This window comes from Phyllostomus discolor, chromosome 6, assembly GCF_004126475.2.
Source record: "Phyllostomus discolor isolate MPI-MPIP mPhyDis1 chromosome 6, mPhyDis1.pri.v3, whole genome shotgun sequence".
In the NCBI taxonomy this organism is placed as follows: Eukaryota; Metazoa; Chordata; class Mammalia; order Chiroptera; family Phyllostomidae; genus Phyllostomus; species Phyllostomus discolor.
This window is the reverse complement of record NC_040908.2, coordinates 131,327,945-131,352,656: the sequence shown is the minus strand read 5'-3', so window position 1 is coordinate 131,352,656 and position 24,712 is coordinate 131,327,945. Positions and strand designations below refer to the sequence as shown.

At 44.4% G+C, this 24,712-nt stretch overlaps 1 protein-coding gene across 8 annotated transcripts in view; it reads right to left on the bottom strand.

The window, feature by feature from the left end:
* TEAD1 (TEA domain transcription factor 1) overlaps nt 1-24,712 on the bottom strand; it is a 247,566-nt gene that overhangs the window by 60,914 nt on the left and 161,940 nt on the right. For 2 of the 8 annotated variants that reach the window (XM_036029046.1, XM_036029047.1), the window contains 5 exons: nt 16,837-16,901; nt 14,408-14,470; nt 14,256-14,318; nt 1,678-1,689; nt 735-869 (listed from right to left, as the gene is read on the bottom strand). In XM_036029046.1, coding sequence (XP_035884939.1) covers nt 735-869; nt 1,678-1,689; nt 14,256-14,318; nt 14,408-14,470; nt 16,837-16,901 — 338 coding nt within the window. The remainder of the gene's footprint in view (nt 1-734; nt 870-1,677; nt 1,690-14,255; nt 14,319-14,407; nt 14,471-16,836; nt 16,902-24,712) is intronic. The other 6 variants (XM_036029048.1, XM_036029050.1, XM_036029049.1 and 3 more) reach the window with 6 other exon arrangements.

Sequence of the window (24,712 nt, the reverse complement as noted above, 5' to 3'; positions counted from 1 at the left end):
TCATAGCATGGAGGGAGGGCCCAGTCAGGGAGAGGACAAAGCTCAGAACAAGAGGCCAGCTGCGAGCTCCAAATAGCAGACACCTCCTTTGCTGTGAGTTTTCCTGGGGCTCTTGGTACCTGCTGACCCCCAACCCCTGCTGGAGGAAGCACTACAATAAAGGAAGTCACAGCACCCTGGGTTTGAGTCCTGACATCACTATCCAGGTGATTATGATCACATTATCCAAACTCTTGTTTTATTACTAAGTAACCTTGGTTTTCTCATCTGTAAAATGGAAGTAGCAATAAGAGGCATTTAAGATTATTATAAGGATTAAATGGAACAATGACATTTAGCTTCTCTGCCCTTGTAGGTGCAAAATGAAAATGTTAATAGAATTATTTGTCCCTTTAGGAGCTAGCCATGGTAAAATGACCTGAGGACACAGGAACAAATACCAAGGGCTAGAAAAAAAAGATACAGATCACAACCCAGAGGGGCACCAGAAAAGTGATACTGGACTCAATGTCTTCAGGGACAAAGGTCCTCCCCTGCCCACTCTCTCCCTCTCACTCCCTGTCCCCTGCTTCCTTCCTCCCTTCCCCCTCTGTGCACCCATCATCAGCTCACCACAAGGTGGTTCTCCTACACCTGACCCAATTGTGAAAAGCGCCAGGTGGACAGCTTCATACTGGCCCACGGTGACCCCATGTCCCGAAGGCCACCGTTCCTAGATGCAGCCTGTGACTCACCCCCGGCGCCCCTGGGAAGGTGGGGCGTGGAATCCCAGGCAGCCCCAGCTTGTTGTGAATGGCAGTGGCCGAGACGATCTGGGCGGACGACATGGCGGCCATGTGCTGAAGGGCCTTATCCTTTGCGGTCTGATCCTTGAAGGTGACAGTGACACACAGACTTAATACACACGCATGGCTACCAGGCAGCTTACACAGCACAGACACGAGCACATGGACTAAAATACAGAGCCACAAAAGAGGCCAAAAAAGCAAACATGCACGGATAAATAAACACAGCCAGAAGGCTAAACACACGGAACCCACTGTAACTCTGCACATTTACTGAGGACACCCAGTGGCAAGGCTTAAAAAAAAATTTTTTTTGTTAAATACATTTTCCAAAAGAACGGGAAGCCTCTGAGAAAAATGGACAAAGTTATTTATTTTTCCAGCTTCCAAAGGGAGATTTCTCCAATTACTTAACACACTCAAGGGAAAAAAGGCCCTGCTTTAAGCATGTAGATGGGGTGGGGGCATGACCGTGGATCTGGGGTGGGACCGTCCAGGGTGTGGGGAGCCCTGGACAGTGTGTGCCATCAAGGGGCCACAGTCCCAGGAGCTTCTGGAGTCACTCATGCAAGCCTGGAAGCCCTGGCAGATGCCTGGTCGGGGAGGCTCAGAAACAGCGGAGTGGGTGCGGGTGGGTGGGGTTGGGGGCGGTGACAGGGCCAAGCAGCATGCTGGTGGGGCTCATGCTCTCTCAGGTGTCCCCACCATGGGTCTAAGGCTCCATGGGTTCCTTCTATAGCTGAGGACAGAGAGGATGCTATGAGGTAAGAAGTTTCTCCTTTCCCTAAATGGGTCTTTTCTAAAAAAGCCAAGGCTGATAACACAAAGCTAGCCAAAAAGTCTGCCAAGCACAGCTAAAATACAGAATACTCAGTGTGGTGAAAATACTTACCATGCTCGTCACCTGGATACAACAATAAACAATTTGTTAAAAGGATTGCGTACAAAAGCAGTGTTATTTTTCTTCAGTTAAAAAATATATATGCATATAAACACACAATGGTTATAATCAAATAGGTAGGAGTGTGGGTTTTTTCATATTTTAAGAAGAATGTATGACCCATGTAACTATCTAGAAGGGCAATTATCAACAATTGCAACTACCAAACACTACCCCCACTTCCTCCAAGCTGCTTCTGTGGCTTCCCCAGGACAGACGGGGGAAATGGCCATAGCCCCGGTCGGGGACAGGCCCCAATGACACAGGCAGCGCTTCATGCTTGGAAAACATGTCAAGGTTCCTGGCTGCTGGTAGAAAGCCCATAATCTACCTGGCCCCAGAATCCAGGAAAGCAGAAAGAAAAGGTGACATCAGAAACAGAGTGCGCCCTCCACAGCTGCCGTTCAGAGCCAGAGAGTGAGTGAAGGCCAAGGGAAGCCTCAGGTAAGACACTGAGCATCAGCAGAGAGGTGGCGTCAAAATGTACAGATTTACCCAAAGATGATAAATAAACATGCAGAAGTGCCAAAGGCAAGGCCAAAAGGGGAAGTTAAAAAACAAATCAAAGCCTACAAGATATTTACTAGGGGCTTCTACGAAAGACCAAAGTGGCACAGACACCACTTTGCCCCACTAACGGCCAGGAACACCATGTGAATTTTCAGAAAGTTTCTATTAACCCTTGAAAAAGAGCCTGACACTTGTATACATTTTACAATATTTTATATATTTCTTTGGCTGTTAACTGAATAACTAATGAGCCTCATGGCACAGCTCTCAGGGATCATTATGGGCATCTGCGGGTCACAGGCTACAGCTGAAGGACACCATCAGGGCCCGGCCTTGCAGGATTCCTGGCCCCCAATGGAAGGACCACAGGTGACTGGAGTGAGGCCTTTGCCACAGATGGGGCTTTGGTCAGATATCATGCTTTGAGTTGAAGCTACATTTGTTCATCTGCTCAATGCTCTCACCTAAAGCTAGCTTCTTCTGATAACTTTTTTAAAAAGCTCCAAAACATTGCAGAAACTGAATAAAGACAAATCTTGGACGTCTGTGGAATTTTATCATAAACTGACAGAGCATGTGCAGGAGGAGCCCCAGAGCAACACACGCACAGCTCTCGGCACCAGTCAGCCTACTCTCAGCCGGTCCTGAGGCTTCACCGGCCGCCTGCCCCATCACCTCCGCAGGGGGAGCCCATGTATGACAAGCAGAAAAACATGGCTCTGGTCACAACCAACCCCCTTCTCTGTCGGCAGGACCTTCTCTGTCAACACAAACTTGCTGGTTTCTCTTAGGACCAGTCACTTTGGAGGCCAGCCCTCAAGCCACTTCATCTCTAATGAGAGGTTATAAAGGTCCTCAAGTTGATTTCTGAAACTGAATGGAGGAGGTATGTCCCCTGGAGCCTTTCCCAACAGGGGGTGCGCCTTACAACTTCTCTAGGGCCCAGGCTAGGGCAGCTGGGAAAATGGCAGCCCAGACTTCCTGCCTGCCTGGCTGACTCAAATTCAGGAAGACCTGTGGGCTTGGGCCTCTTCCAGAAGTACGTCGTGGGGCCCGTCTCAGACCCGAGAGTTCTGTGTTTAGGAAATGCTGATGACAAGGGCGACGCTACTTGCCCAGATACAGAGGGCGTTCGTCTGGTGCACTTGGTGGAGGGACTCGGGAACCGGACGCCCAGGTCCCAGTGGAAATGAGTTCCCTATATCTCCACAGCCCACTCTTATGCTATTCAAGTTTGCTGGATGTGTCTCCTTTTGCTAGGCTGATTGAAAAGTTCTTCCCAACATTCAGGAAAGTTTGCTGCTTCTCTTTTTTAACAGGGAAATCGGTCCATGAGGAAGGGAGAAATGTCACCAGCATTGCTGTTTATATCACAGCTTCAGAACATGGCCTTTTTCTTTTGTTAAATAAAGTCTGACTCTTATTACCCATCATTCCATGAGGTACTTGGATGAAAACAAAAGTTCGAAAGCAAGAGAGTGAATCAAAGGCTTCTATCACACCAACTTGCTCTACGCCAGGAAAAGGTCCACTCGCCAGGGTTCTGGAGACCTGATTCTGTACCTGCCTCAGCCTGGCGTCGATGGGTTGTATTACCTTGGGCAAATCATTTAAGACTCTCTAATTTTCTACAAAATCAAGATTTGCAATTTATTCTCTAAACTAAAGCTCCTCTGGTTCTAAAAGTATTTGTAGCTATGACTGAGTTCTGCCCCAAGCAAACACATCTTAATACATATAGCCAAAAAACTGCTAGTGGAAAGACAGCAGAATGTTAAAATTTGGGCAGCACTTGGCCGCCTATCCTAATAGAGAGAAAGCCAAGTGTGGAGAGGAAATTGTATCTCAAGTAGAGGTTCTTTCTGCACTTGACCTACCTACTTGAGAATAGGCAATTTTCTGCAAATGGACTAAAATATCTGTACCAGTGATTTCCTACCTTTTGTGGCAGAGAAATTCTGACTACTCCTTTAATTTTATAACATCTTTCCTTTACATATGATATACATTTGAAAATTGAAAGTATTAAAGGTTTTTTGAGGGGTATAAAATGTAAAGTAACCCTGCAAATAATAGGCACTGCCAGGGAGATCTCAGAAACAGGGCTGATAGGCTGGCTACGGACCCACTTATCCTGAAATGGGGGGACGGAAGGTGCCAAGCTGAGAGATTTCAATGGCAGGATCTCTAAATTGTCATTTTCGGCCTAGAGATACATGCCTAGCTTTGAAGAAATTGTAACTCTAAGTGTCAGACCTAAGTAAATTGCTTCTCCATGTTCCTTTATTCTAATATCCTGGGCTATTAAACATTCCACTCTATCCTCACTGCTCATATCCCCAGACTACAGGGGGGAGAGGGGAGGGCATGTTGTTAATCTATCCAAACACTGGAGCTTAAGTAAATTCAAAAATATATGCTACCTTTGTACACCATATTAATTTCATTCTCAAATGTTTTTACACCAACACTTCTGAGGTGTAGTTGAGATTTTCAAAGGATGAGCACATTGTTTTATCTTGAAAAAATTGTTTTAAGTCAATACTGAGTAATCATCTATGATGTCTTATATTACAGGAAACACTGAGTGTGTATGTGTACATTATGAGCATGCATGAACAAGAAAAATGTTTCCTAGGAAAAAGCTTGGACAACTTCACACTGACTCCTTTTTACTGGTTTTACACCCCTCTATCCCTAAGATTACAAAGAATGAGGCCAAGACAGCTGAATGTGGGGGGAATGAGAAGAGGCAAACCTTCCTTTTCCAGCTGAACCCTAACTCAGGCCCATGACCTGGAACGTAGAAACTGTTTATTAAACAGACAACACAGGTGTACCACTGTTGATGGGCTGCTCAGAACAAATGGTCCACCTGACCCGAGAATGAGGGCAGATGAAGCACTGTAACTGGGGGTGCATGCCTCAGTACCAACTCAACTCCCTGTCCAATTTCTGGCACGCCGTGCTATCAATGGCCTCACTACCTCAGCCTCATGGGGTCTAGCCGGATGTGTCAGCATAAACTCCTCAGCCTGAAGCCTTTCAAACTGTTATTGTTACTAAGTAAACAGGCTTTCATATTTCATGAAGCACAGCAAGGCTGCTGCTGCAACTCTGGGTTCGGCTGACTGCTCCTTGTAATGGTTGAAATGTACCCAATGTTTGGGAAATGTCTACATGCAATATACACGGCGGGAAGGCAGCACATGGCTGGAGTGGTGTGCTCTTCAAACTCAAGGGCGTGTCATGAATCAGTTTCTGGATAGTCAGGGAGCCTTATTCCCCTTTCTCCTCTGCTTCTCCAGCTGTTGGTAATTCTGGAGAATCAACCATCTCCTAATTTGTAGGCATTAACCATAAACAAATTGTAAAAATAATGTAAAAGGTCACATGCTTGCATGTACCATATTATAGCTGTCAAGTATAAAAATTTTAATGAACAGCCTATTAAACCAATATATTCCAAACAGTTTATTCAGGGGCCATTCATTTCAGAATTTAAAGACTCCAATCTAATTTATTCATATGGAAGTCTACTAATACATCAGGAAAAATAAAGTAAAAAAAAAAAAGGACCATGGATTCAAAACTCTTGATAGCTGTTAAATGTTTCTTCCAACTGTACGTTTTCCAGCAATAAAAAATATAGTGCGAGAGAGGAAAGACAGCAATTTGCTTGCAAAATCACTTGCAGAAAAAGATAAAACAGAATATTTTCCTAAGAAGTAATTTTGCAGATGCTGTTTCTAATCTTGCACTATGTGGATTCACATGACCTCTGCAATTATTAGCAGTAGCCCTGAGCGGATAAACATCACAAAACTCTATGAGGGTTTTGGAGAAAGGATGAAGGGCACTTGAATTTTTCTAGCCATGATCTCCAATTTGCTTATTATTAGAGAAAGCAGGAGTAAATACAAAAGGGGGCTATTTCGGTCAGGCAACAGCTAATGCCGAGGAGAGAAGGCACATTCATACCTCTCCTGACTTGCCATGTAATGAGGAGCAATTAATTCATCTTATTGTATTTCCAAATGCCAAAGGCTCCATTCACATCAAAGAAAAATGTTTCAAGGCTTTTACTATTGTTCACTTTTAAATGTACTGAGCTATATTTAGCATTTTATAATTGTCAATAGTGTTTTCTTTCATTCTGATGTGGGGCTTAGCATCATTAAGGATTGTAGATGAGGATCCAAGTGATTTATAGGTGTGCTTGATGACTCTCCACCAGGATGCCTGGGATTTAGATCAGCTAATGCCACATCCGAGGGTTGGGGAGAAGGCACCCTTCTGATCCTAGCCCCCTTTCCCTTCAGAGGTAACAATAAGAGGCAGGGAATAAATCTTCCCTGAAAAGCCAGAGGAACCCAAGCAGGAGATAGACTCAAGTTTAGCTCCAGACTTAGTAACAACTCCCACCATTCACCTTCTCTGCTTAATCCAGACACAATGAAAAAGGAGCTCAGTTGAGCGGGAGAGAATGCAAAAGTATCTCAAACCAAGGGAAGGAACCCTCATCCTTGACCAGCACTCTTTGGGGAGGCACCATGGCATCATGCAAAGAACTTGAGCTTTGGTGCCAGATAGCCCTGTAACCAAATCTAGCCGTTCCCCATCTATGAAGTGAGGGTAACAACACCCACCTTCAGGAGCGCTTTGAGAATCGCATCAAGCACTCCAAACAGTGCCAGCAGCCTTGCCATTCAGTGAACTTGTATGTGTGGGGCCCAGGTGACTGATCATCAGGCTTGTTTCTGCTCAAAACCTGAAATACTTCAGAGCCCTGGTCCTGATTACATGATCTTGGGGCTCACTGGTCCTGATTACGTGATCTCAGGGCTCACTATTATTCTTAGTTATGTCTACCCTGGATGCCAATCAACAATGGGATTACTGTTGGAAGGGATAGAAATGTAGAATGACGCTGTTTCAGTTACCCTTAGAACGAAAAACCGGACCTGGCTCAGTTCGCATGGAAACATAAATGGTTCAGCCCTCTGGTTTACGCTGTGAGTTCTGCATCACCACACTGCCGAGAAGTTCTAATTTCATCACACCCAAGTCTGAGAAATTAACTGTCTCCTAATCTTAGTTTTAACTTGGTTAAATTAAAAACAAGGTAATGAAAACATCGTTGAGGAGACAGGGTACATGTCATGAATGCAAAAGAACCCCCGAAGGTTGGGCAATGCCAGGCAAGGCAATGCATCATTTCCCAAATCCTGCGACAAGGCCAAGCATCTCGGTGCTGGCGCCAAGACAAAGGAGGTGGCTGTTCCAGGCTTTCTTTGCCTGGTGCACGGCTAATGGCCACCGCCTGATGGGGCCAAGTAGCTCAGAGGGTCGTGGGGAGCACCAGTGGATGAAGTGAGGCGCGTCTCCCCAGTGGATGGGCCCATTCCTGGATGAATCCATGGTGATACAACTAGGACTCAGCAGTGGGCTGCAGCAATGCCTCAGCAAAGTTCTTGAACTCTTCAGGAGAATTAAATCAACAATTTGAACTTTCGGCTCTCTGCTTATTGGAAGAAATGGCAGATTGGGAAGAATGGCCTGTTCAGAAATCAAATCACAAAGGCCACCAGGGCGAGAATGAAGAAAATGGCCTCAGGGAGCACATGTGGCTCATAAATTAGTCACCGACGACTGGACACAATCAGAGAAACTCAGGCTTTTTTCTGCTCTGCTGGGATGATGCAATGTCAGCAAGTACAGGCTTTTCTTTAATGCACATTCAGAGCTTGACACGAATACGTCTACTGCCTAAGATGTATTCCTGCTGAGGTTAGGGCAGAGCGAAGACTTCTCTTCTTCTTACTGCTGTCCTGAGTTATGCACTCAGCCCCACACACTTCAGTCCAGAAATGGCCTTTCACAGGAGCGTGATGGTGGTGCACAGTGTGGCTGTGGCTCCCACGAGCCTCTGCAGCTTGGGGAAAGGCGGTCTCAGGGCAGGGCCTGGACAATCTCAGGACAATCGAACCCATGGAGACCGAGAGCAGGAAACTCTAAGTAGGAACTCTAAAGTAGGAAAGAAGACTGCTTAACTCATGGAGAAGGCCTCTGTGCTCTTTCTGCATGCTGGGGATAATAAATCCCTGGAACTTAAAAAGGTAATGACCTTTTCATGAATTGCTGGTGAGTAAAATAATTCAAGGTAGGGAATCATTTCTAAACTTTCAGGCCAGTCCTCAGACCATACTCAAGTCTTCGCAGATGGGCTGCTGCCTCTCCCCGCTCCACTGAGGTGAGGGGCTGAACTAGGGGAAAGGCAGAGATGCTAGACAATAAATGAATCTGGTGTAGGTGACACTGCTGGAGACACAGGTGGTGATTGAAGGTCCGAGAAAGGCCTCCAAGACACCATCCTCGGAATCCCTAATTGCATGCCCTGTACACCTTACAAGCTACCTGCACAATGTAACTGCATGGACCGTCATCTGCTTCATAACTAGAACCAGGCCTAGCCAAACATCTGTGGGTCACCAGAACCCACCGAACGCCGGGAGAGCGGTGGGTCCAAAGGATTTCGTCCAGGTAGGGGCCAAACACATGGCACTCCCATCGCTGAGAAGTGACCCCCTCCAAGATGAACTTTCTTCTCAAGCAGCAGTTAGCACTCTGACTTCTCTCTTAAAAGTTTTAAAAATGAAAACAAAACTGAAAGTGTATGTTTAATGCCCAAAATTCTGGCACTCTGGTCACAAATGCCTTGCATTTCCTTACCCACACCAACAGGCTCTTGAATCTCAGCTGCACTCTGTCACCCCTTCTGCCACTTTCCCCTGCTGTCCAGTTTCTCTGCACCTCGTTCTTCACCTCCTCCCACCACTTCTGGACCCCTTCACTGTCCCCTGGGTTGTCTTGCCCCTCACATCTCTCCCTTATGGTTGTGTCTGTGTCCAAGGTCCTCCCAAATTGTTGGCTAGGTCTATCATGGTTGAGGCTGCTGTAAGTTGTAAAGAAGAAGTCTCATCATGTTTGTGCCAGAGGCTTCAGCACAAATTCATGGTAGACAGTGGGCAATGATCCAGATTAGTTTTATGGCAGGGCACAAGAGAAGAGACAGTTTTTATTGGATTTGCTTTTTCTCAGGGAAATAAATGGCAAGGAAAGACACTGCTGGGGGAGGAATGGGTGGGGGAATTGAGATTGGCTGGGGAGTGAGGGTGGATCAAGGGAATTAGAAAACCTAAGAAGAATTTTTGCCACTTGATTTCTTTCACTTAAAAAAAGGCTTTTAAAAATATGTCAAAATGAAAACGATGATTTCTGGGTAATAAAAACATGGATGTTTAATATGGCATGCTCTGTACTTTTCAACTTGTTGCATTTTAAATTTAGCAACAATGAAAACTTCATGGTCAATCTTGATGCGCACCCTCAGTGACTTGCCATCACTTTAAGAGAACCCAACCTTAAATAACCTACGTTTTAAATGGTGCTACTGAAAAGTTTTAGTGTACACTTTCAGGCTTAATAAGGATAGAACTTTTAAGCATAATTTACTCTTTAAAAACAGTGAGGAAGAAAGTGCACACGGCACTCAGAGTGGACTGGGATGGGGAGCCAGACCGGCATGGCGAGGATGACTAGCGAGGGCCCTGAGCCGAGCCGGCCCCCACATGTGTAGTGGGCCCTGGTCCGCGCACCTCTCCCACTTGGACTTCACAGTGCTCCCCAGATCAGTAAGTATCATCAACCCCCCCCCCCTTGCTCCCCACGGCCCACAGGTGAACCTCACTCTTCCATGGCATGGTCCTGGACCTCCCTGGGAGGCTCCTCCAGTGGCATTTCCCACTCGTGCCTCCAGCTAAGTGGTGTTCTTCACAGTTCCCCCAACACCCCTGCTGCTCAGTGGACGCTCTGCCTCCCTCTTCGCTCAGTTCTGAGGGCCCTTCTCCACACCGCTTTCTTTAACTGCCCCACCCTCCGAATTGATCATCCCCGCCCTGTGCAATCTTCGCCAGGCTCTGTTCAATTTCTCCAGCAGAGCCCCACCCGCCCCCCAGCTGAGGATAATCTACTGGAAATCTTGTGTTCTCCCCAATCGTAGCCAAAGATAACAGAAAAGTTTAGTGTTCCTCAAAGACAGAGGTTCTGCTTATGACTCTCTGACATCTACTGAAGAGCCCAGAACACAGTGGATTCTCAATGAAAAGTTCACTGGGCTGAATGAAGTCACACTTCTGTGCTTTCGCAGTTCAAATCTACCATACATGGAATCTTAAATGTTCACCATAACAAGTTTTGTTATAAAAATTAAAGTCTGCACCAAAAGGGGAGTGCCGTGGCTCACAAGCGAGTGCTCAGAGAGCACCGTAGCCAGCAGAAGCATGCCGCTGACCTTTGGAACCCTGTCTCACAGACTTCTGCAGTCAGGGTGACACACCCACAACTGTGGCGTGAGAGTGACCACTCTCGTCCAGGGTCTGTTTCTGGGGATGAATGTGGCAGAACAGGCTACAAAGCCTAGATGGGCTGGGCTTTAAGGGGGGCCCAGGAGCTTTCCTATAAAGGTTGGGAGGGTCAGCCGAGAGGCAGCCACCTCCTTTTCTTCCTGCCCAAAGCAGCATGGTTGTTCATACCTTATTCACCAGAACAGCCAAAGAGGCCATTGCTAAGGATGAAAGAGTGTGAGCTCCCATTAAAACAGCCTTTATTCTTTTATATGTTGACGGTTTCAAGTAAGATTTCAATCTGAAACATGAGTTTTGCTGCTTAAAAAAAAAGTCTGGAAAATCACTGGACTGAAAAAATTCTACCACACCCTTCCCCAGGAAATGAAGAGAGGCTTATAGGCAAGAGGGCTCACATGGAAGCCACACCTGGCAGGGGACCCAGGTGTGAGCAAACCATTCATTCAAACTCTAAGGGAGGACAGGGACACGGACTTTGGCCTCAGTCTTCACAGGAGAGCCACAGCCCTTTGTCCACCCCAGAGGACAGAAGTCCTGGGACTTCCGAGGATGTAGAAATAGTGAGGACGCTGAGTGAGGCAGCAAGGATAGGTCCCGGGATGGTCAGGCACCAGCCACCATCTCCAGAAAGCCTTGATCCATCTTCACAGGCAAAGCACAGTGTTTCCTATAAGTCTGGGTACTTCCTGCCACCTTCACTGCCTGCCCAGAAGCTGCCCTTGTAGCTGTCTGGGATGACTTCAACTTTCTGTAGTAAGTTTATCTCATTAGTTAGTGCAGGAGGCCAAGCAGCAGTGGCTATCAGGCTGACCCCACGATGATCTCAGCGAGGATGCTCACTCCTGCCTCCCACGGATGCATGTTAGACTCCGGAGCTATATAGGCGAGTACATACGGAGCAGTGAGATCTACTCTCTACAAGGCCAACGGACCTGAGTCCATTTCCTGGCAATGGCCGGCTAGGAGAGTTGATGAGGGCATCTTTAACACAAAATGCCCATGGGAGGTCAAGGCAGTGACATCTCTGCAGGCAAGTGGCAGCCTTATTCTCAACTGTCCTAATGCCCTCGGAGTGGTGACACAGAGGTTCTGCAGCTAGGGTCACATCACCCCTAGTTATGACAATCACCACAGCGTCAACCTCAAATTAAGTCCATGTTTTGAGTAAGAGCTCAAAGTTAAATATTCATCTTTTAAAATGTGGGTGCTGAGGAAAGGCTGATAGCAAGGGCTGCCTGCCTAATTCTAAGGGGTGTGAGGGGTGACAGGGTATCTACAGTGTGTGCTGGCGTGAAGCCTTCTACTTGAAAACATTCTCCCATCTCTACCGGATAACACTATTTCTGAAAGAGCAGTGGTTTAGGATTCAGAAAGATCGAAGTTCAAATCTTGACTTTGACACTAACTAGGGGTGGTAGCTTTTGGCAAGTCAATTAAGCTCCTGGAACCCTGGCTTCCCAAATATTACTACTCCTCAACAATGAGACTGTTTCTGTAGTGTGGGTACACCAGAGAACACACAAAAGGTCCTGCACCCCACTGACTGCCACCTTTCAGTTCCCCGACAGCAGCACGTTCTCCATGCAGCTTGTCCCTGGGATTCCCTCCACGTTTTACTTTGGCTCTTTCCGCTAACACTTATCCGACAGTGCCCTAATTTCACATTCCCATTTGCATGGCCAGCTCTGTGAATAAGGGGTTGGCTGTTAACTGCCCACCGTGATGAGCGCCATGCCTGGAACACACAACTGGTATTAGCTGATGGGAAGAACAAAGGCCTCCATTTTTCCAAGAATAATGTGGCAGGGAGGAAGGAAAGAAACTACAAGAAGATGGAGGTGGTTCTTGGAGCTGAAATGCTGAGCCAGTTGCTACCCGACTGCCTCTGCTTCCACCGCCTCCTTGTGTCTGCCTCAAAGGAGAGTGGGCCAGGGTTCCCAGTGTGGGTAAGTCTTTATTTTGGTTTATTTTATTTTATTTTAATTTTTGAAGAACAAGCACAAATACCACTGTGTGTTTGTGTGCATGGTATGTAAAGTAAAGGTAACATTGTTTCCATTGAGGAAGATTCTTAAAAACACCAAGTGAGAAAAAGAGTACAACCCATGGGGATCCCTTCTGAACAGGAGAGGATCATTCATCACTTAGAGGGTTTTTGGTTTAGGGCTGTGTGCCCTGGAGAGTCCACAGGAACCACACAGACAGCGTAGAAATAGAGTACTTTATAACATCACAGATGGAAACACAAAATTGATGTCTGTAAACTTCTTGTATACCATTAATCCGTTAGCTCAGAGAAACTAGAAACAGTCAGAATTTGAGCAAATACTGCGGGAGTTACATCCACATAGAGAGGAATGCACCTTTGGTTAAAAAGCAGGATCTAAGAGGTTATCTTAGCCTTTTCGACTGCTCAGCCAGTGCAGCTAAAAGCCAGCCACCATCAGCCACACGTGCCAGCGAGCCAGCATGCTGCCCACTGCAGAGGGCACACCAAATGCTTCTTCCTAGTAACTTTGAGCTACTCCACAGCCAGACTTGTTTGCATAAAAAAAGTTGGAGGGCTTTGGGAAGGGTCCCAGAGTTCACCACTCGGTGCTATGAAATTGCACTTTATTTTTTAGGTTTATAATGAAAACACAAATTTACTTAATGTATGGGGAAAAAGAGAACAGAACAAAAAAAATGACATATGGGAAAGACAACAATATGAGCTACAAAATTCATTATTATCATAAAGTAAAACCTGTTCATGTTAAACTATAATCTATGCATTTCTAAAACAGGTTATTATGGAGAAAAAAAAGTCATGTGTGTAACTTGGGAAGGTGAAACTTGACATTTAAATACTGTCCATGCCTCCATTTTTGCTATGAAATATATTTTAAGAGATGGGAAACTGAGGCATGTGTAAAAACATTTTAAAGTAAACTTAATTATAAACGGAATTGCAAATATGGATTTGATCAGGATCTTTTCCATTTTTAAGATCTATCTTTATTTTTTTTAAGGCCTCACCTCAAGTTTCTTTCTCAACTTAGAAAACGACGTTAAGTTAAGCACTGTGGAGGAAATCTGGCAGAAAATACTCTCTGTGTTGGAAGGACACAAGAAAAATTACATGAATAGGGTATGTTTTTCATGAGTACTTTTGAAAATACATCAAAAGCCCAAGTTAATTTCTAAATATCTTATTAAAAGCAATTTCATGATGACTGCTGTCGAAATGATTCTTGTTTATAATTTCTACACCAACTTTGTGTTTCTGGATTCTTTTTTTCCTCTCCTAGCCCAGGGCTGCTTGGTGGATATTTGAAGGTTAAAAAAAAAAATCACGTTTCTGTGCTGAAAAGTTATCAAGACCAGCTCTCTGCTGCATTTGCATTGTTATTAGGGACACACGCGCACACACACTGGGCTCGCTGTGAGGCTAGTACAGAAACAGAGAGATTAGACACAAAGAAATGTAAACAGCTCTCACATGCGAGGAAACTAGGTTACGAGAATCCCAGCACCAGGCATTCACCAGTCACCATGGAAAACAGGAAGTGAGATGCATAGCAACCACAAGCCAAAAAGCAGGAAAGCGCATACCTTTAGCTTGGAATGAAAATCACGAGATTTCCTTCTGGCAAGAACCTGAATGTGACTAGACACCTGCAGGGTAGGGGAAGGGAGGAAAACAAAGGAAAAGCCTGTAACCATGGAGATGAAAAGCCCCCTACAACTGGGCAAGCCAGACGTACCTTAATGGCGGCTTGAATTTCTCGAACTTTCTTTCTTGCTAAGACCTGTATATGACTAGACACCTACATTGTTCGGGTTTATGAGGGGAAACAAAACAAAACAAAACAAAACAAAAAAAAGGAAATCAAATATAAAATTGCTACTCCTTAGGAGGGTTTTGGGGTGGGGTGGGGTTGGGGGGGGAGGTTATTTGCATCGCAACAAAGCTCTGCAGTTAGGAATACACAGTCCCAGCCAGACACCAAGCCCCCAGCGCTGCTCTCAGCTTTTCAGACTGGGTCATCACTGCAGTGACTTGATTCAGGAGGAAAGTTTAGGCTAATCTAGTTTTTTTCTCACCCGGGAGCAATCACAGGAACGAGGTGAGAGGGGGAGCGTGGGGTTGTTTTCTTTTATACAATTAAAAAGGTGGGGGTAGAGGTAAATGAAAATATTTATAGCTTCTCAGTATCAGGAGGGAAAATCCCTTTTTCTCAATTTAGAAGAGACGATCCATAAATTAGCACATTCTGCAGAATCAAGAAGCTGAAGCTATCAGTTGTATTCTGATCTCATTAAGAGCTCTGGATTCTGTAGCAAATGTTAAAATAATACTGACATGTAAATTAGATCTCAAAGTGAAATGGAAAGACCCAGTTAGCAGAGCATTTTCCCCCTTATAAATATCTTTAATCCTTCCACTCTTCTGGGTATTGACTGGGCGCCAAGTGGATTTGCATATTACTACAAAGCGCAAAGTGTGAATACAGCCAGCCAGCCATCCTGTTAAAAATCTGGGTTGAAAACCACACGGATTTGCTGAACAACAAATTCACATTGGAGAGGTATCACCAACTGCTGCCTAAAAACATCCCCAGGATGCCGGGGTGTGGAAACCAAGCCAAGCCTGGCTTCTGAAACACAATGATTCCACTGGGTAAACAAATTTGCATCTCTTTCCACAGGACTTGGTTAAATTTAGAAGAGTCCCCAGTGAAGGGGTGGGGCACATGGGCGGAGCTCACAGACCTGCGGGTCCAGCCCGTTCAGTGTGTTGAGCATTAGATCTTGTCTGTTTTTGCCTGTTTCAGAAATTTAGGACCTTCCACGTAAAAGTTCAGCAACTCAGACTGAGACAATTAATTTACTCCAAACACTCTAGCAACTCTAAAAAACAGGATTTATAATAAAAGACCCCTTTATTTTTAACTTTGTCTTTGAGTTTAAATTATCAACTTTTTTTTCTATTTGCATAGTTTTTTTTTGTTTTTGTTTTGAGTATGGAGAAGCAGGAACTGCCCCATCCTCTTCACTCCTCCATCCAGTTTTTACTTGTTTCCACCCGAATTTTGTTCTTAATGTGGTTCTCAGACTTAATGAGGACCACCGTCCACTGCCAGGGGAGCATCCACCGAATAGACAATGTCCTGTGTCTGAGCGCTGGCGGGAGGCCACCTCCTTCTGTGCTGACTCAGCAGCCAGGCTCTGGCTGGGGCACATGCAGCATTCCTGGGGAAGAGCTCTACCCCGTCATAAACACTCATGAAAACAACTCATCACCGAGCAGAGGACTGGAATCTGCTGCTCAGGCTTAATGAGACCACAGTTGAACTTGTCTTTTGGTTTGATTATAGTTTTTAAAATCCACAGATCCATCAGCATAGGTCAACATTTAAAAAATGTTCTTTTCTGTTAACGACTCACCAACGAAATTTGTTTGATTTTTTCCCCCTTAACCCTTTCTTTACTTTTGTTTTTAGTTAAACATGAATTTCTCATCCATTCCAGTTCTGAATTGGGTCAGAAATTTGGGCTGCTTTATATCCGAAAGCAGGAGAGCCAGAGCCCTGACCAAGGGCAGAGGAAAATTCCTGACACTGCTCTGCACAAAGGTATTTAAGCTGTAACTTCATTTCAGTCACAGCAGCTACTGACAAAAAGCCACAGCTTACGAAGCAACAGTTCCCTGGACGCACATCATTCAGTATCGTATTCAGGCCAATACTCACGGCTGCTAGTGTTACTTTTTCATTGAAATGATGACTCATATGTAATTGTTCCAGGATTTTACAATGCACAAAAATCTCAAACTTTCATGACTTGCAAGTATATTTGCACCTGCACTATTGTAGTGTTTGCAGATGCATAGTTTGGGAAAGAAGGAAAGCTTTTGAAGTACAGTACAGGAGGAGGTTATACACTGTCCTTAGTACAACTTTCCCATATATATAAAAAGAATTCTGGAGACCACATAGTCAAGGGTCACTGAAATGATGAACAGTGAAAACTGAGCCAATTTAAAACACCAATTTCAACATCACTGACGTCCTTACAGGGAACTAAAATTGGGGGCTCCTAGGAGCCAAAGCACAGACAGCCACTGCAGCCAAAATGCCTCCATGGGCCATTCGCTGACATGCACAATTTCCAGGTAAGGTTATTACTGTACCTGTTTTCTGGTCCTCGTCTTCCCTGTCCTGAGTTTGATGTATCTGGCTATCAATTCATTCCTACCTGCAAGAAAGAAGAATTTACGATAAGGTGGATGACAAAAAAAAACACCTCTGAGAGCTAAGAATAGAATTCACAATCGGTTATAGCTGTAAGTTTATCAATGCTAGAAAAATAAAACAGTACAGTTGTTTGCGAAAATATTTACTAGGGGAAAAGAAGGTGAGGGACATTACATTATGAACTACAATCAGCAATCAAGGATAGAAATGTGCTTTTTAAAATGTGCCTTCTTGTTTCTTTGCTGGCTTGCATCTAAACGGGTGGTCACTTGTTATACGCAACACATACAAGGATCAGCGTGGGAGTCAGTCAACCCCGTTCTGTTGGAGCCTGATTTTCATGCCCATTCCTCCTCACCCAGACTTCTCGTAGTTACCTCCAGTCAGTCACTATAGCCACAAGAGAATGAACCACTGTGGCCACAGAAACCCTACAATGATAAGAAGTTAACGGTATGAAAGCAGAACCCCCAAAAGCAGTCACTGCACCAGTAACTAACTACATACGAGACTGTGTGGGTGAAAGAGTGACTCAGCTTCTCAAAGCTTTATAACCTTTGGGGGAAAGAAAATGCCTGGAAGTCTAAACAAATGCCTTCTGTTTGTACCCCACCAGGAGACTGAGGGGTTTCAAAGGGACAACCTGACTTAGAAGAACTGTAATATAATGGGAAAGGATAGCCCCAAAGCTAAGTGGGGAAATGTAATACCATTTTACATGGAAAAAAGCCCACTCTTACAAGACATGGGTCCTAACTGTAACTATAATCATGACTGTATGGCTAGTTGTATAATTTGTGCTTGCCGTCTCACTCCCCAGACACACTGCATACCTGAAGGGAGCAAGAGGTTTGTCTTATTCCCCGACGCCCCCACGGCCCCCTGCCCCGGGGCACGCAGCGCCCTGATGGGCACACAGGAAAAATAAGTGAAGGCAATAGCACAGCCTTTGCTGAAAGACAGTGACCGTGCCCACCGGATCTCCCGGGCAGAGTAAAGAACTGGCAGCACTAATGAAGACCAATGGGGGCATATCTTCATGGGAATTTTGTCTGAGAATTCTAAATACTGTCCCTGCACCGACAGGGGTGGCCAACCTCTTGGCATCTCTAGGCCACACTGGAAGAGAAAGAATCATCTCAGACCACGAATTAAATACACAAACACTAATGAAAACCGATGAGCAAAAAAAGGTTTTAAGTAAATTTAGGATTTTGTGTTGAGCTGCATTCATACCCATCCTGGGCTGTAGGTTGGACACTCCTGGTAGAACATCCTAGTAATCATGGCTCTGCCCACCACCTGCCTGGGTTCGGGCTGTGCCCTATACATGGGAACCACTGGAAGACAAAGGAATCGTGGAAGTTTGGGACTGGAGAGTAACTCTGTGTCATCCATTCCCACCCTTAAAAGTCGAAGTCCTTATTAGCCTAAGCTAGCACTCCTAGAGTTCAGGAAGCAGTCCACTTTATTTTAAAATATTCAAGAATAAAAAGACCCTCCTTACTATGGCTTCTTGACAATTTCATCTTCAGATTCTTGTTCCTCTTAACAAGAAACAAAGCTAGTCACTTATGCACATGACTAACTTCCAGCTATTAATGATGGCTTTCAGGTCCTCTTGAAGTTGTGTCCAGGCCAAACCTCCCCTATACGTTCATATCTGTGTGAAGCTTTGGAACACTCCCCCATACATCCTGTGACCATCCTTTGTCTACTTTCTGTTCATGGCCTGAAGACCAGAACTGCAGTGATGCTCCTGCTAGAATGAGTGGGTCTATCACCTCACTTATACTCCTAAATACCCCACTTCTGTGAATGCAGCACTGGGTTTAGTTTGGGGGGACAATAAGAAACTGTCAACTCCCGTCAATTTGAACTCCTAGGTTCTTTTTACATGGGCTACCACTCCAATATATCCCTACCCCCATGCCCAGTCTGTTTATGCATAGTTAGAATTTTCAGATCCAAATATAGAACCTTACATTTCTTTCTATTGCATTTCATCCTGTTTGATTACACCTGTCTTTCTGTCTTGTCAGGATCTTCCAAAGATCCTGATTCTAAGACTGAACTTAACCTTTAACCACAGAAAAAGGACCTCGAAATTCAGTTTTGAGAATTGCTTCTCTAAGGATTCTCTTTCAAACTTTTGAGAATTACCAATATCCCCTGTAGTGTCATCGAGTTTACTTCATCTCTCAGATGGTTGTACAGATTTTGCAATTTGTCTCGAAGGCTCACTGACAGCAGAGCCCAGCTAGGAGTGCCTAATTACCTGAAGCCAGACCGAAATGACAGCATCTTCCGGCTCAGGGCCTCACTGTGCACCCTGTTCAGGGCGGTCTGAGTGGCCATGACAAAATGAATCCAGAGCTCTGTATTACAGGCAATTCCATCTGAACCTTGTCCAGATGGCAAAAACATCTCCTGCCCCATACTTGCTTATTTTCTGTGAAAGCAGGCAAAATTCCTTGTTATGTGTGGCACAGCATCTATATAAATAACTTTCAATTTCTTAAGGCATTTGGTGGAATGGATGAAGCCAATACCCAGGACAGCCACATTCGACTCTATACCCTGTAGTCCATGCAAATGGCACACCTTGGAGTTAAACAATATCAGCTTATCTGTGGTTGACAGTACCTCTAAAAATTGGTACCCCTACAATGGGCCCTCACCAGGGATCTACTCTGTGCAGAGCACGATGCTACTGTCATCATCCCACTGAAAGCTTATCATGACTCTCATGTCCCTGTGCTTTACAAGAGCACCTTTCAAAACCCTGTGTCCTTTCATACCATGTTTCAGGCCATAATGAGGAATTAACTTGAGCTTTTTATGTGTTTCTTCTTGTCTCCACAAGGAATATTCTTGATTCAATTTTTAAATTCAAATTCAAGTAACACTAAGCATCTACTGTGATCTACGCAGTGTCATTCACTTTATTTCATGTGAATTTTTTAATGACCACGAGGTGGCTTTGTGCACAGAAAAACACTATTTGGGTTCACCGGTTTATAGAAATGTGTATTTCATGTGGTTAGTTATTTTTTAAAAACTCAAATACCTAGTTCATCTTTTAAGTTTTAAGTTCAACTCACATATCTTACAATTTTTATATTCACTTTCAAAGGTCCATTCAAATAATATTTGCTCCACTGTATAAACCTAAAGTCCTTTAAACATTTAAAACTATGTATTTAATTTAGAATATAATCAATTCTTTAAAATATTAAGACTATTTGACCTAACTTATAAAATATTTCCTTAAACAGCTCTTAGGAACCTAATAAATTACATTAAATTCTCTAATGTTGCTTAAGTCCAGTAAGACTTCAATCCTTCCACAAAGCAAGTCTAAATCAATTACTCCATGGCACATTTTAATTTGGAAATACAGGCTAACTTATTGTATGGACCATATTATTTTATATAATTGCCTGAAATATCAAATATGCATAATTCTTTTAAATAAAAACACTAATACTATACTTTTGACTTTATTAATATCTTCTATTTTCCTTTCTAAATCTTCTCAGAATTAAAATATGCTTACCTATTAGGAAAACAAGTATGCCATTCCAAATAATTTTGGAATATCTTTTTGGCTGCTTGGGATTACACATATTTTGGGGAAGTCAACACAGTTCTGAATAAAGAGTCTTGTCAGGGATCTTGACAGGATGTCCTGAGACCTATGAGACCTGCTTATATTTTATAGCATGGCCCTCTAAACAGGGGTAGGTCCATATAGTCCAGAATCATGGTATTACCACACATGATTCTGGGAATCATGGTATTACCACACATGATTAAGGGAAATACACATTCCCTTAACAAGGGCCAGGAGTGCAGTGGCACCAGCCATCATTAACGTAACTGGCCATGGGCCTCTGGTCTACACAGTGGTCTTGTTTGCAGCCACGATCAGGCTGCTGGGTGTTGGAAATGCTAGCCCTCATTTCTCTCTCTTCCAACACACACACGCACACACACACACACACACACTACAAAAATGAATTTCAATGAAGTTAGCTCTAATCACGATATTTCTAAATGAATCCTACAGTCATGTGAGGACAATCTGCTTTATGCCTTAAGATGCCCATCTAAGGCATTGGGGATGTACCGAGATAACAGCCTGTGCACCAACAAAGAGTTCACTGTCCAATAGAAGGGCTCAGATATGAGAGCAAATCAGCTCTGCATGCCCAATGATGACTAATGTCATGAAAGAGGTTCTGGTCAAGTGCGTGGGTATTTGGCCATGAATAATTCAGGGACTCCAGAAAGCCTTCCCCAAAGCACTGGATCTTAAGCAAGGCCTTTAAGGATAGATTATATTTTCTCCATTATTTTATTATGATAAATTTCAGACATACAGAAAAGTCTTTTACAGATGAATGTTACAGCGATTACAATATACCCACCACCTAGATTCTGCCATTTACTTTTTCTACACCTGCTTTATCAAATCTTTCCCATCTCTCTATTCCCCTACCCATTTTACCATGCCATCTTATTTCATCGTCGTTGTTGTTTCAAAATAAGTGGCAGGCATAATAACACTTCTCTCTAAATACTCTAGTGTGCACATCACTCACCAGAGCAACAAGACTGTTTTTGACAGGCAGGATGGAGGGGGTCAGGTAAAGACCATTTTAGACAGAGGAAGAAGTATTCCTTCAAATACATAAGCAGGAAACTGGGACTCTTAATTAAAACACACACACACACACACGCCTGCTGATCCTCAAGCTCCCAAACCACTGCACAGTCTTTCCTTCTGAGCCCAGGAGCATCCAGGTTCTACACTCATGGCATCCACAGCAGTCATGACTTATCTCCTTTATGCTTCTTCTATACAACTTGGTGTAGCTTACAGAGCTGAGTGGTGATGTCACACTTCACCACTCAGTGTCCTTACCCTACTAGTTCCCCGTAGCATACAATTTCCTCCAGCAATGCACGCCCTATCTAGATTCTACAACTGCAGCTGCCCTTGCTTTTCCCACAGGCAGCAGCAAAGATAAACAGCCTGACCTGCCACTTTCATACTATGATCTCTACCAGGCACTGCAATCCAGTTTTTATTTTATTTTTCCTTTTACCTAAATAACATAACACAGTTGAAAGCGAGCCCATCATCGGCTTCTCCTGCATCCCTATTGCCTTGAAATTTCCTGCTAACGGGGCAATAGAGAGAGATTTCTGCAGAAAGACTTGGAGTTTGCATTGGGCTTGCCTTACCAAGAGAGAAGACTGGTTAACGAACGTTGTTGTGGGCTGTGTGTGTAATAGGATGTGGCCTCAAGGTCATGTTTGAGGCACAGCAAATGCAAGGTCTGTGGCTAGAAATTGTAGCCCAGAGACTCTGGGCTTTAACAGCCTAGGAGCCACTTTGTAATTGAATGGAGTCAGGGAGCCACAAAGAAAGAACTAACAAGTGGACCGCTCCCTTCCTTGGCTGCAGCCATTTCTTAGGCAAATTCACAGCGGGGTGGGCACACTGAACTTGCCTAGGCCTGGGGAAGGGGCTCTAGTTACTTTCTGTGAGGAACTCTCTGCTGGCCCTCCCTTTGCTTGGAGAGATAGGTAGGATCGCCATGTTAAATGAGTAAGAGTCAGAAATGAAACGAAAACTCAAGCCTCTCTTGATTGCTAGACCAAAGCTGTATCAAAGGGCACCAGCTCTACGGTTGCAGCCATAGGATCTTCAACTGACCCTCACAAACCCTAACTTAGTCAATAGCACTAGCAGACTGACTACTAGAACATTCCTCGTTAACTAACACCTTGAGCTTTCAGAGCTCTGTACCTGTGCACACAATTGCCTTCATGGCCTGTATTGCCCTTGCCCATTTCTGCATGTCTGCATCCTGCCCACCTTTCAGATACTTCATCCTTTGTAAGTTTTTCGGCTGAAGATACCTCCCCTCTCCTTAAACATCCACAGTCCTTGAGGCTGGCCTCCTCACTGCTGACTTGTATCTTTTCTGCCTTATAGTCTATCATTTCGGTACATGCCACAGCTCAACCCGGATTATTAAGATATTAAGAACAAAAACTAATGGCATCCATCTTTTCTCTGCTTCCCCCAAAGTTTGTGGAATGAGTCACTGTTAGAGGCAGAAAATGGTTTCTACATCCCTGTAGTCCAAGTGCCCCTGAATCATCAACATAAAGTGAAAATGTGAATAAAGAAAAGAAGATGACAGAGTGGGAAGAAGCAAACAAAGCTGCCTTCCACAAATGATAACACCATGGAGCACAGCTCAGTCCTCAAGGGGACAGAGCAGCAGCAGCACACAACACAGAGAGTGGTTTACAAGGACTTTCCCATTTCTGCAAGACGGCGTAAAATTCTTTCTAGCCATGGACCCTTTTTCATCAACTGGGGTTCATCTAAAGGAAAAAATATCTTAGGATATCAACATCAACAGCCAAAAAGGACAAATGTAAGGGGACATTGTGGGAACCAAGTGTCACCAGTTAGGGAGCGGTCTCCAGAGGGATGTTTAATGACCCCGTCCTGAAGAGCTGGGGACTTTATATCTATGGACATGGCCAGAGGAGGCAGAGTCTTTATTAACTAACCACTGAGAAGTTAATAATTAACCTTTTCCTTCACACTGCTGGAATTGCCCCAAGTGACCCTGGGAAAGAAAGAAGGTCTACCAGAGCTGACAAGTCACCCACTGGTCAGACACCAACTCTACCTACAAAAGCAGAAACAACATGCTAGAATTATGGGGGTAAAAAGATGCCAAGTCTGCCTTCAAGGAGCTTACACCTGTGGAGGCCTCTTACCCATGTCAACTCACCCTATCCTTCCCCAAGCCTCTCATTCACAGCGTGGTGCACCCAGCCGCTACATCCCATTAATCAGAATGACTGCATGATGAATGCCTGCCTCCCCCACTACCAGACAGGACGTTCCAGAGGCACACAGACCACAGATTGGGCTGTGCTCCTCACTGTATCCCTGGTGCCAGGAATATAGCGGGTCCTCATTGTGCAGACCCTGACTGCATGAATGACTGAATGAGAGGAATGGAGACCCAGAGGAGGAGAGCTGTACAAGGCTAAGATTGGGGGTAAAGGAAGGTTCATGAAATGGAGCATCTGAATCAGTCCTAGAGTGTTCCCAATGAGGAAGTTCAGACACCAGTGCCTTGGTTAAGCCCTAATATAAATCATTGACCAAAACATAGCACCAACATGGAAAATCACCAGGAAGGGCTAGGCGCTTGTTCTGGGTTGTCAGGGTTGGTACTCTGTGTTCTTGATCTTAAGGTTTACAGAAGGGACTGATGGCCTTCAGGAGGTAAACAGTGGCAAGTCCCTGAAATATCCTGTGTTTGCATTCACTCAGGGGCTTATAGGAAACAGCTTTAGCAGAACACACAGAGGAAGGCTGTGTTAACCCCTGGTTAGTCAGAACTTAATCCTCTCACCCCTTCCAAATACCTGGCAATAGCCCAAGTCCCTCCTTCTTGGAGTTCCTATCACTCCATTGCAGCTGATAACGTATCAAGTGATGGCCCCACAAAACACTGCATTCCCCTTTACCTTAGTGGGAAGCTTACCAACCGCACATTTGCATTAGACTACAAGGGACAAGTGAAAATGTCTAATGCTATGTATTGAATATAATCTCTCTACATCGCATAGAAGTTCTTTTTATTTTAAGTATTTCTAGAAGGAAAACGGGAATAAAGTAAGCTTTTCTAATGGCTTATTCTCTATGAAGCAATAAAGAGATGCTACACAACCACCTTCTAATCCTCTAACAAATAATTTTGCTAG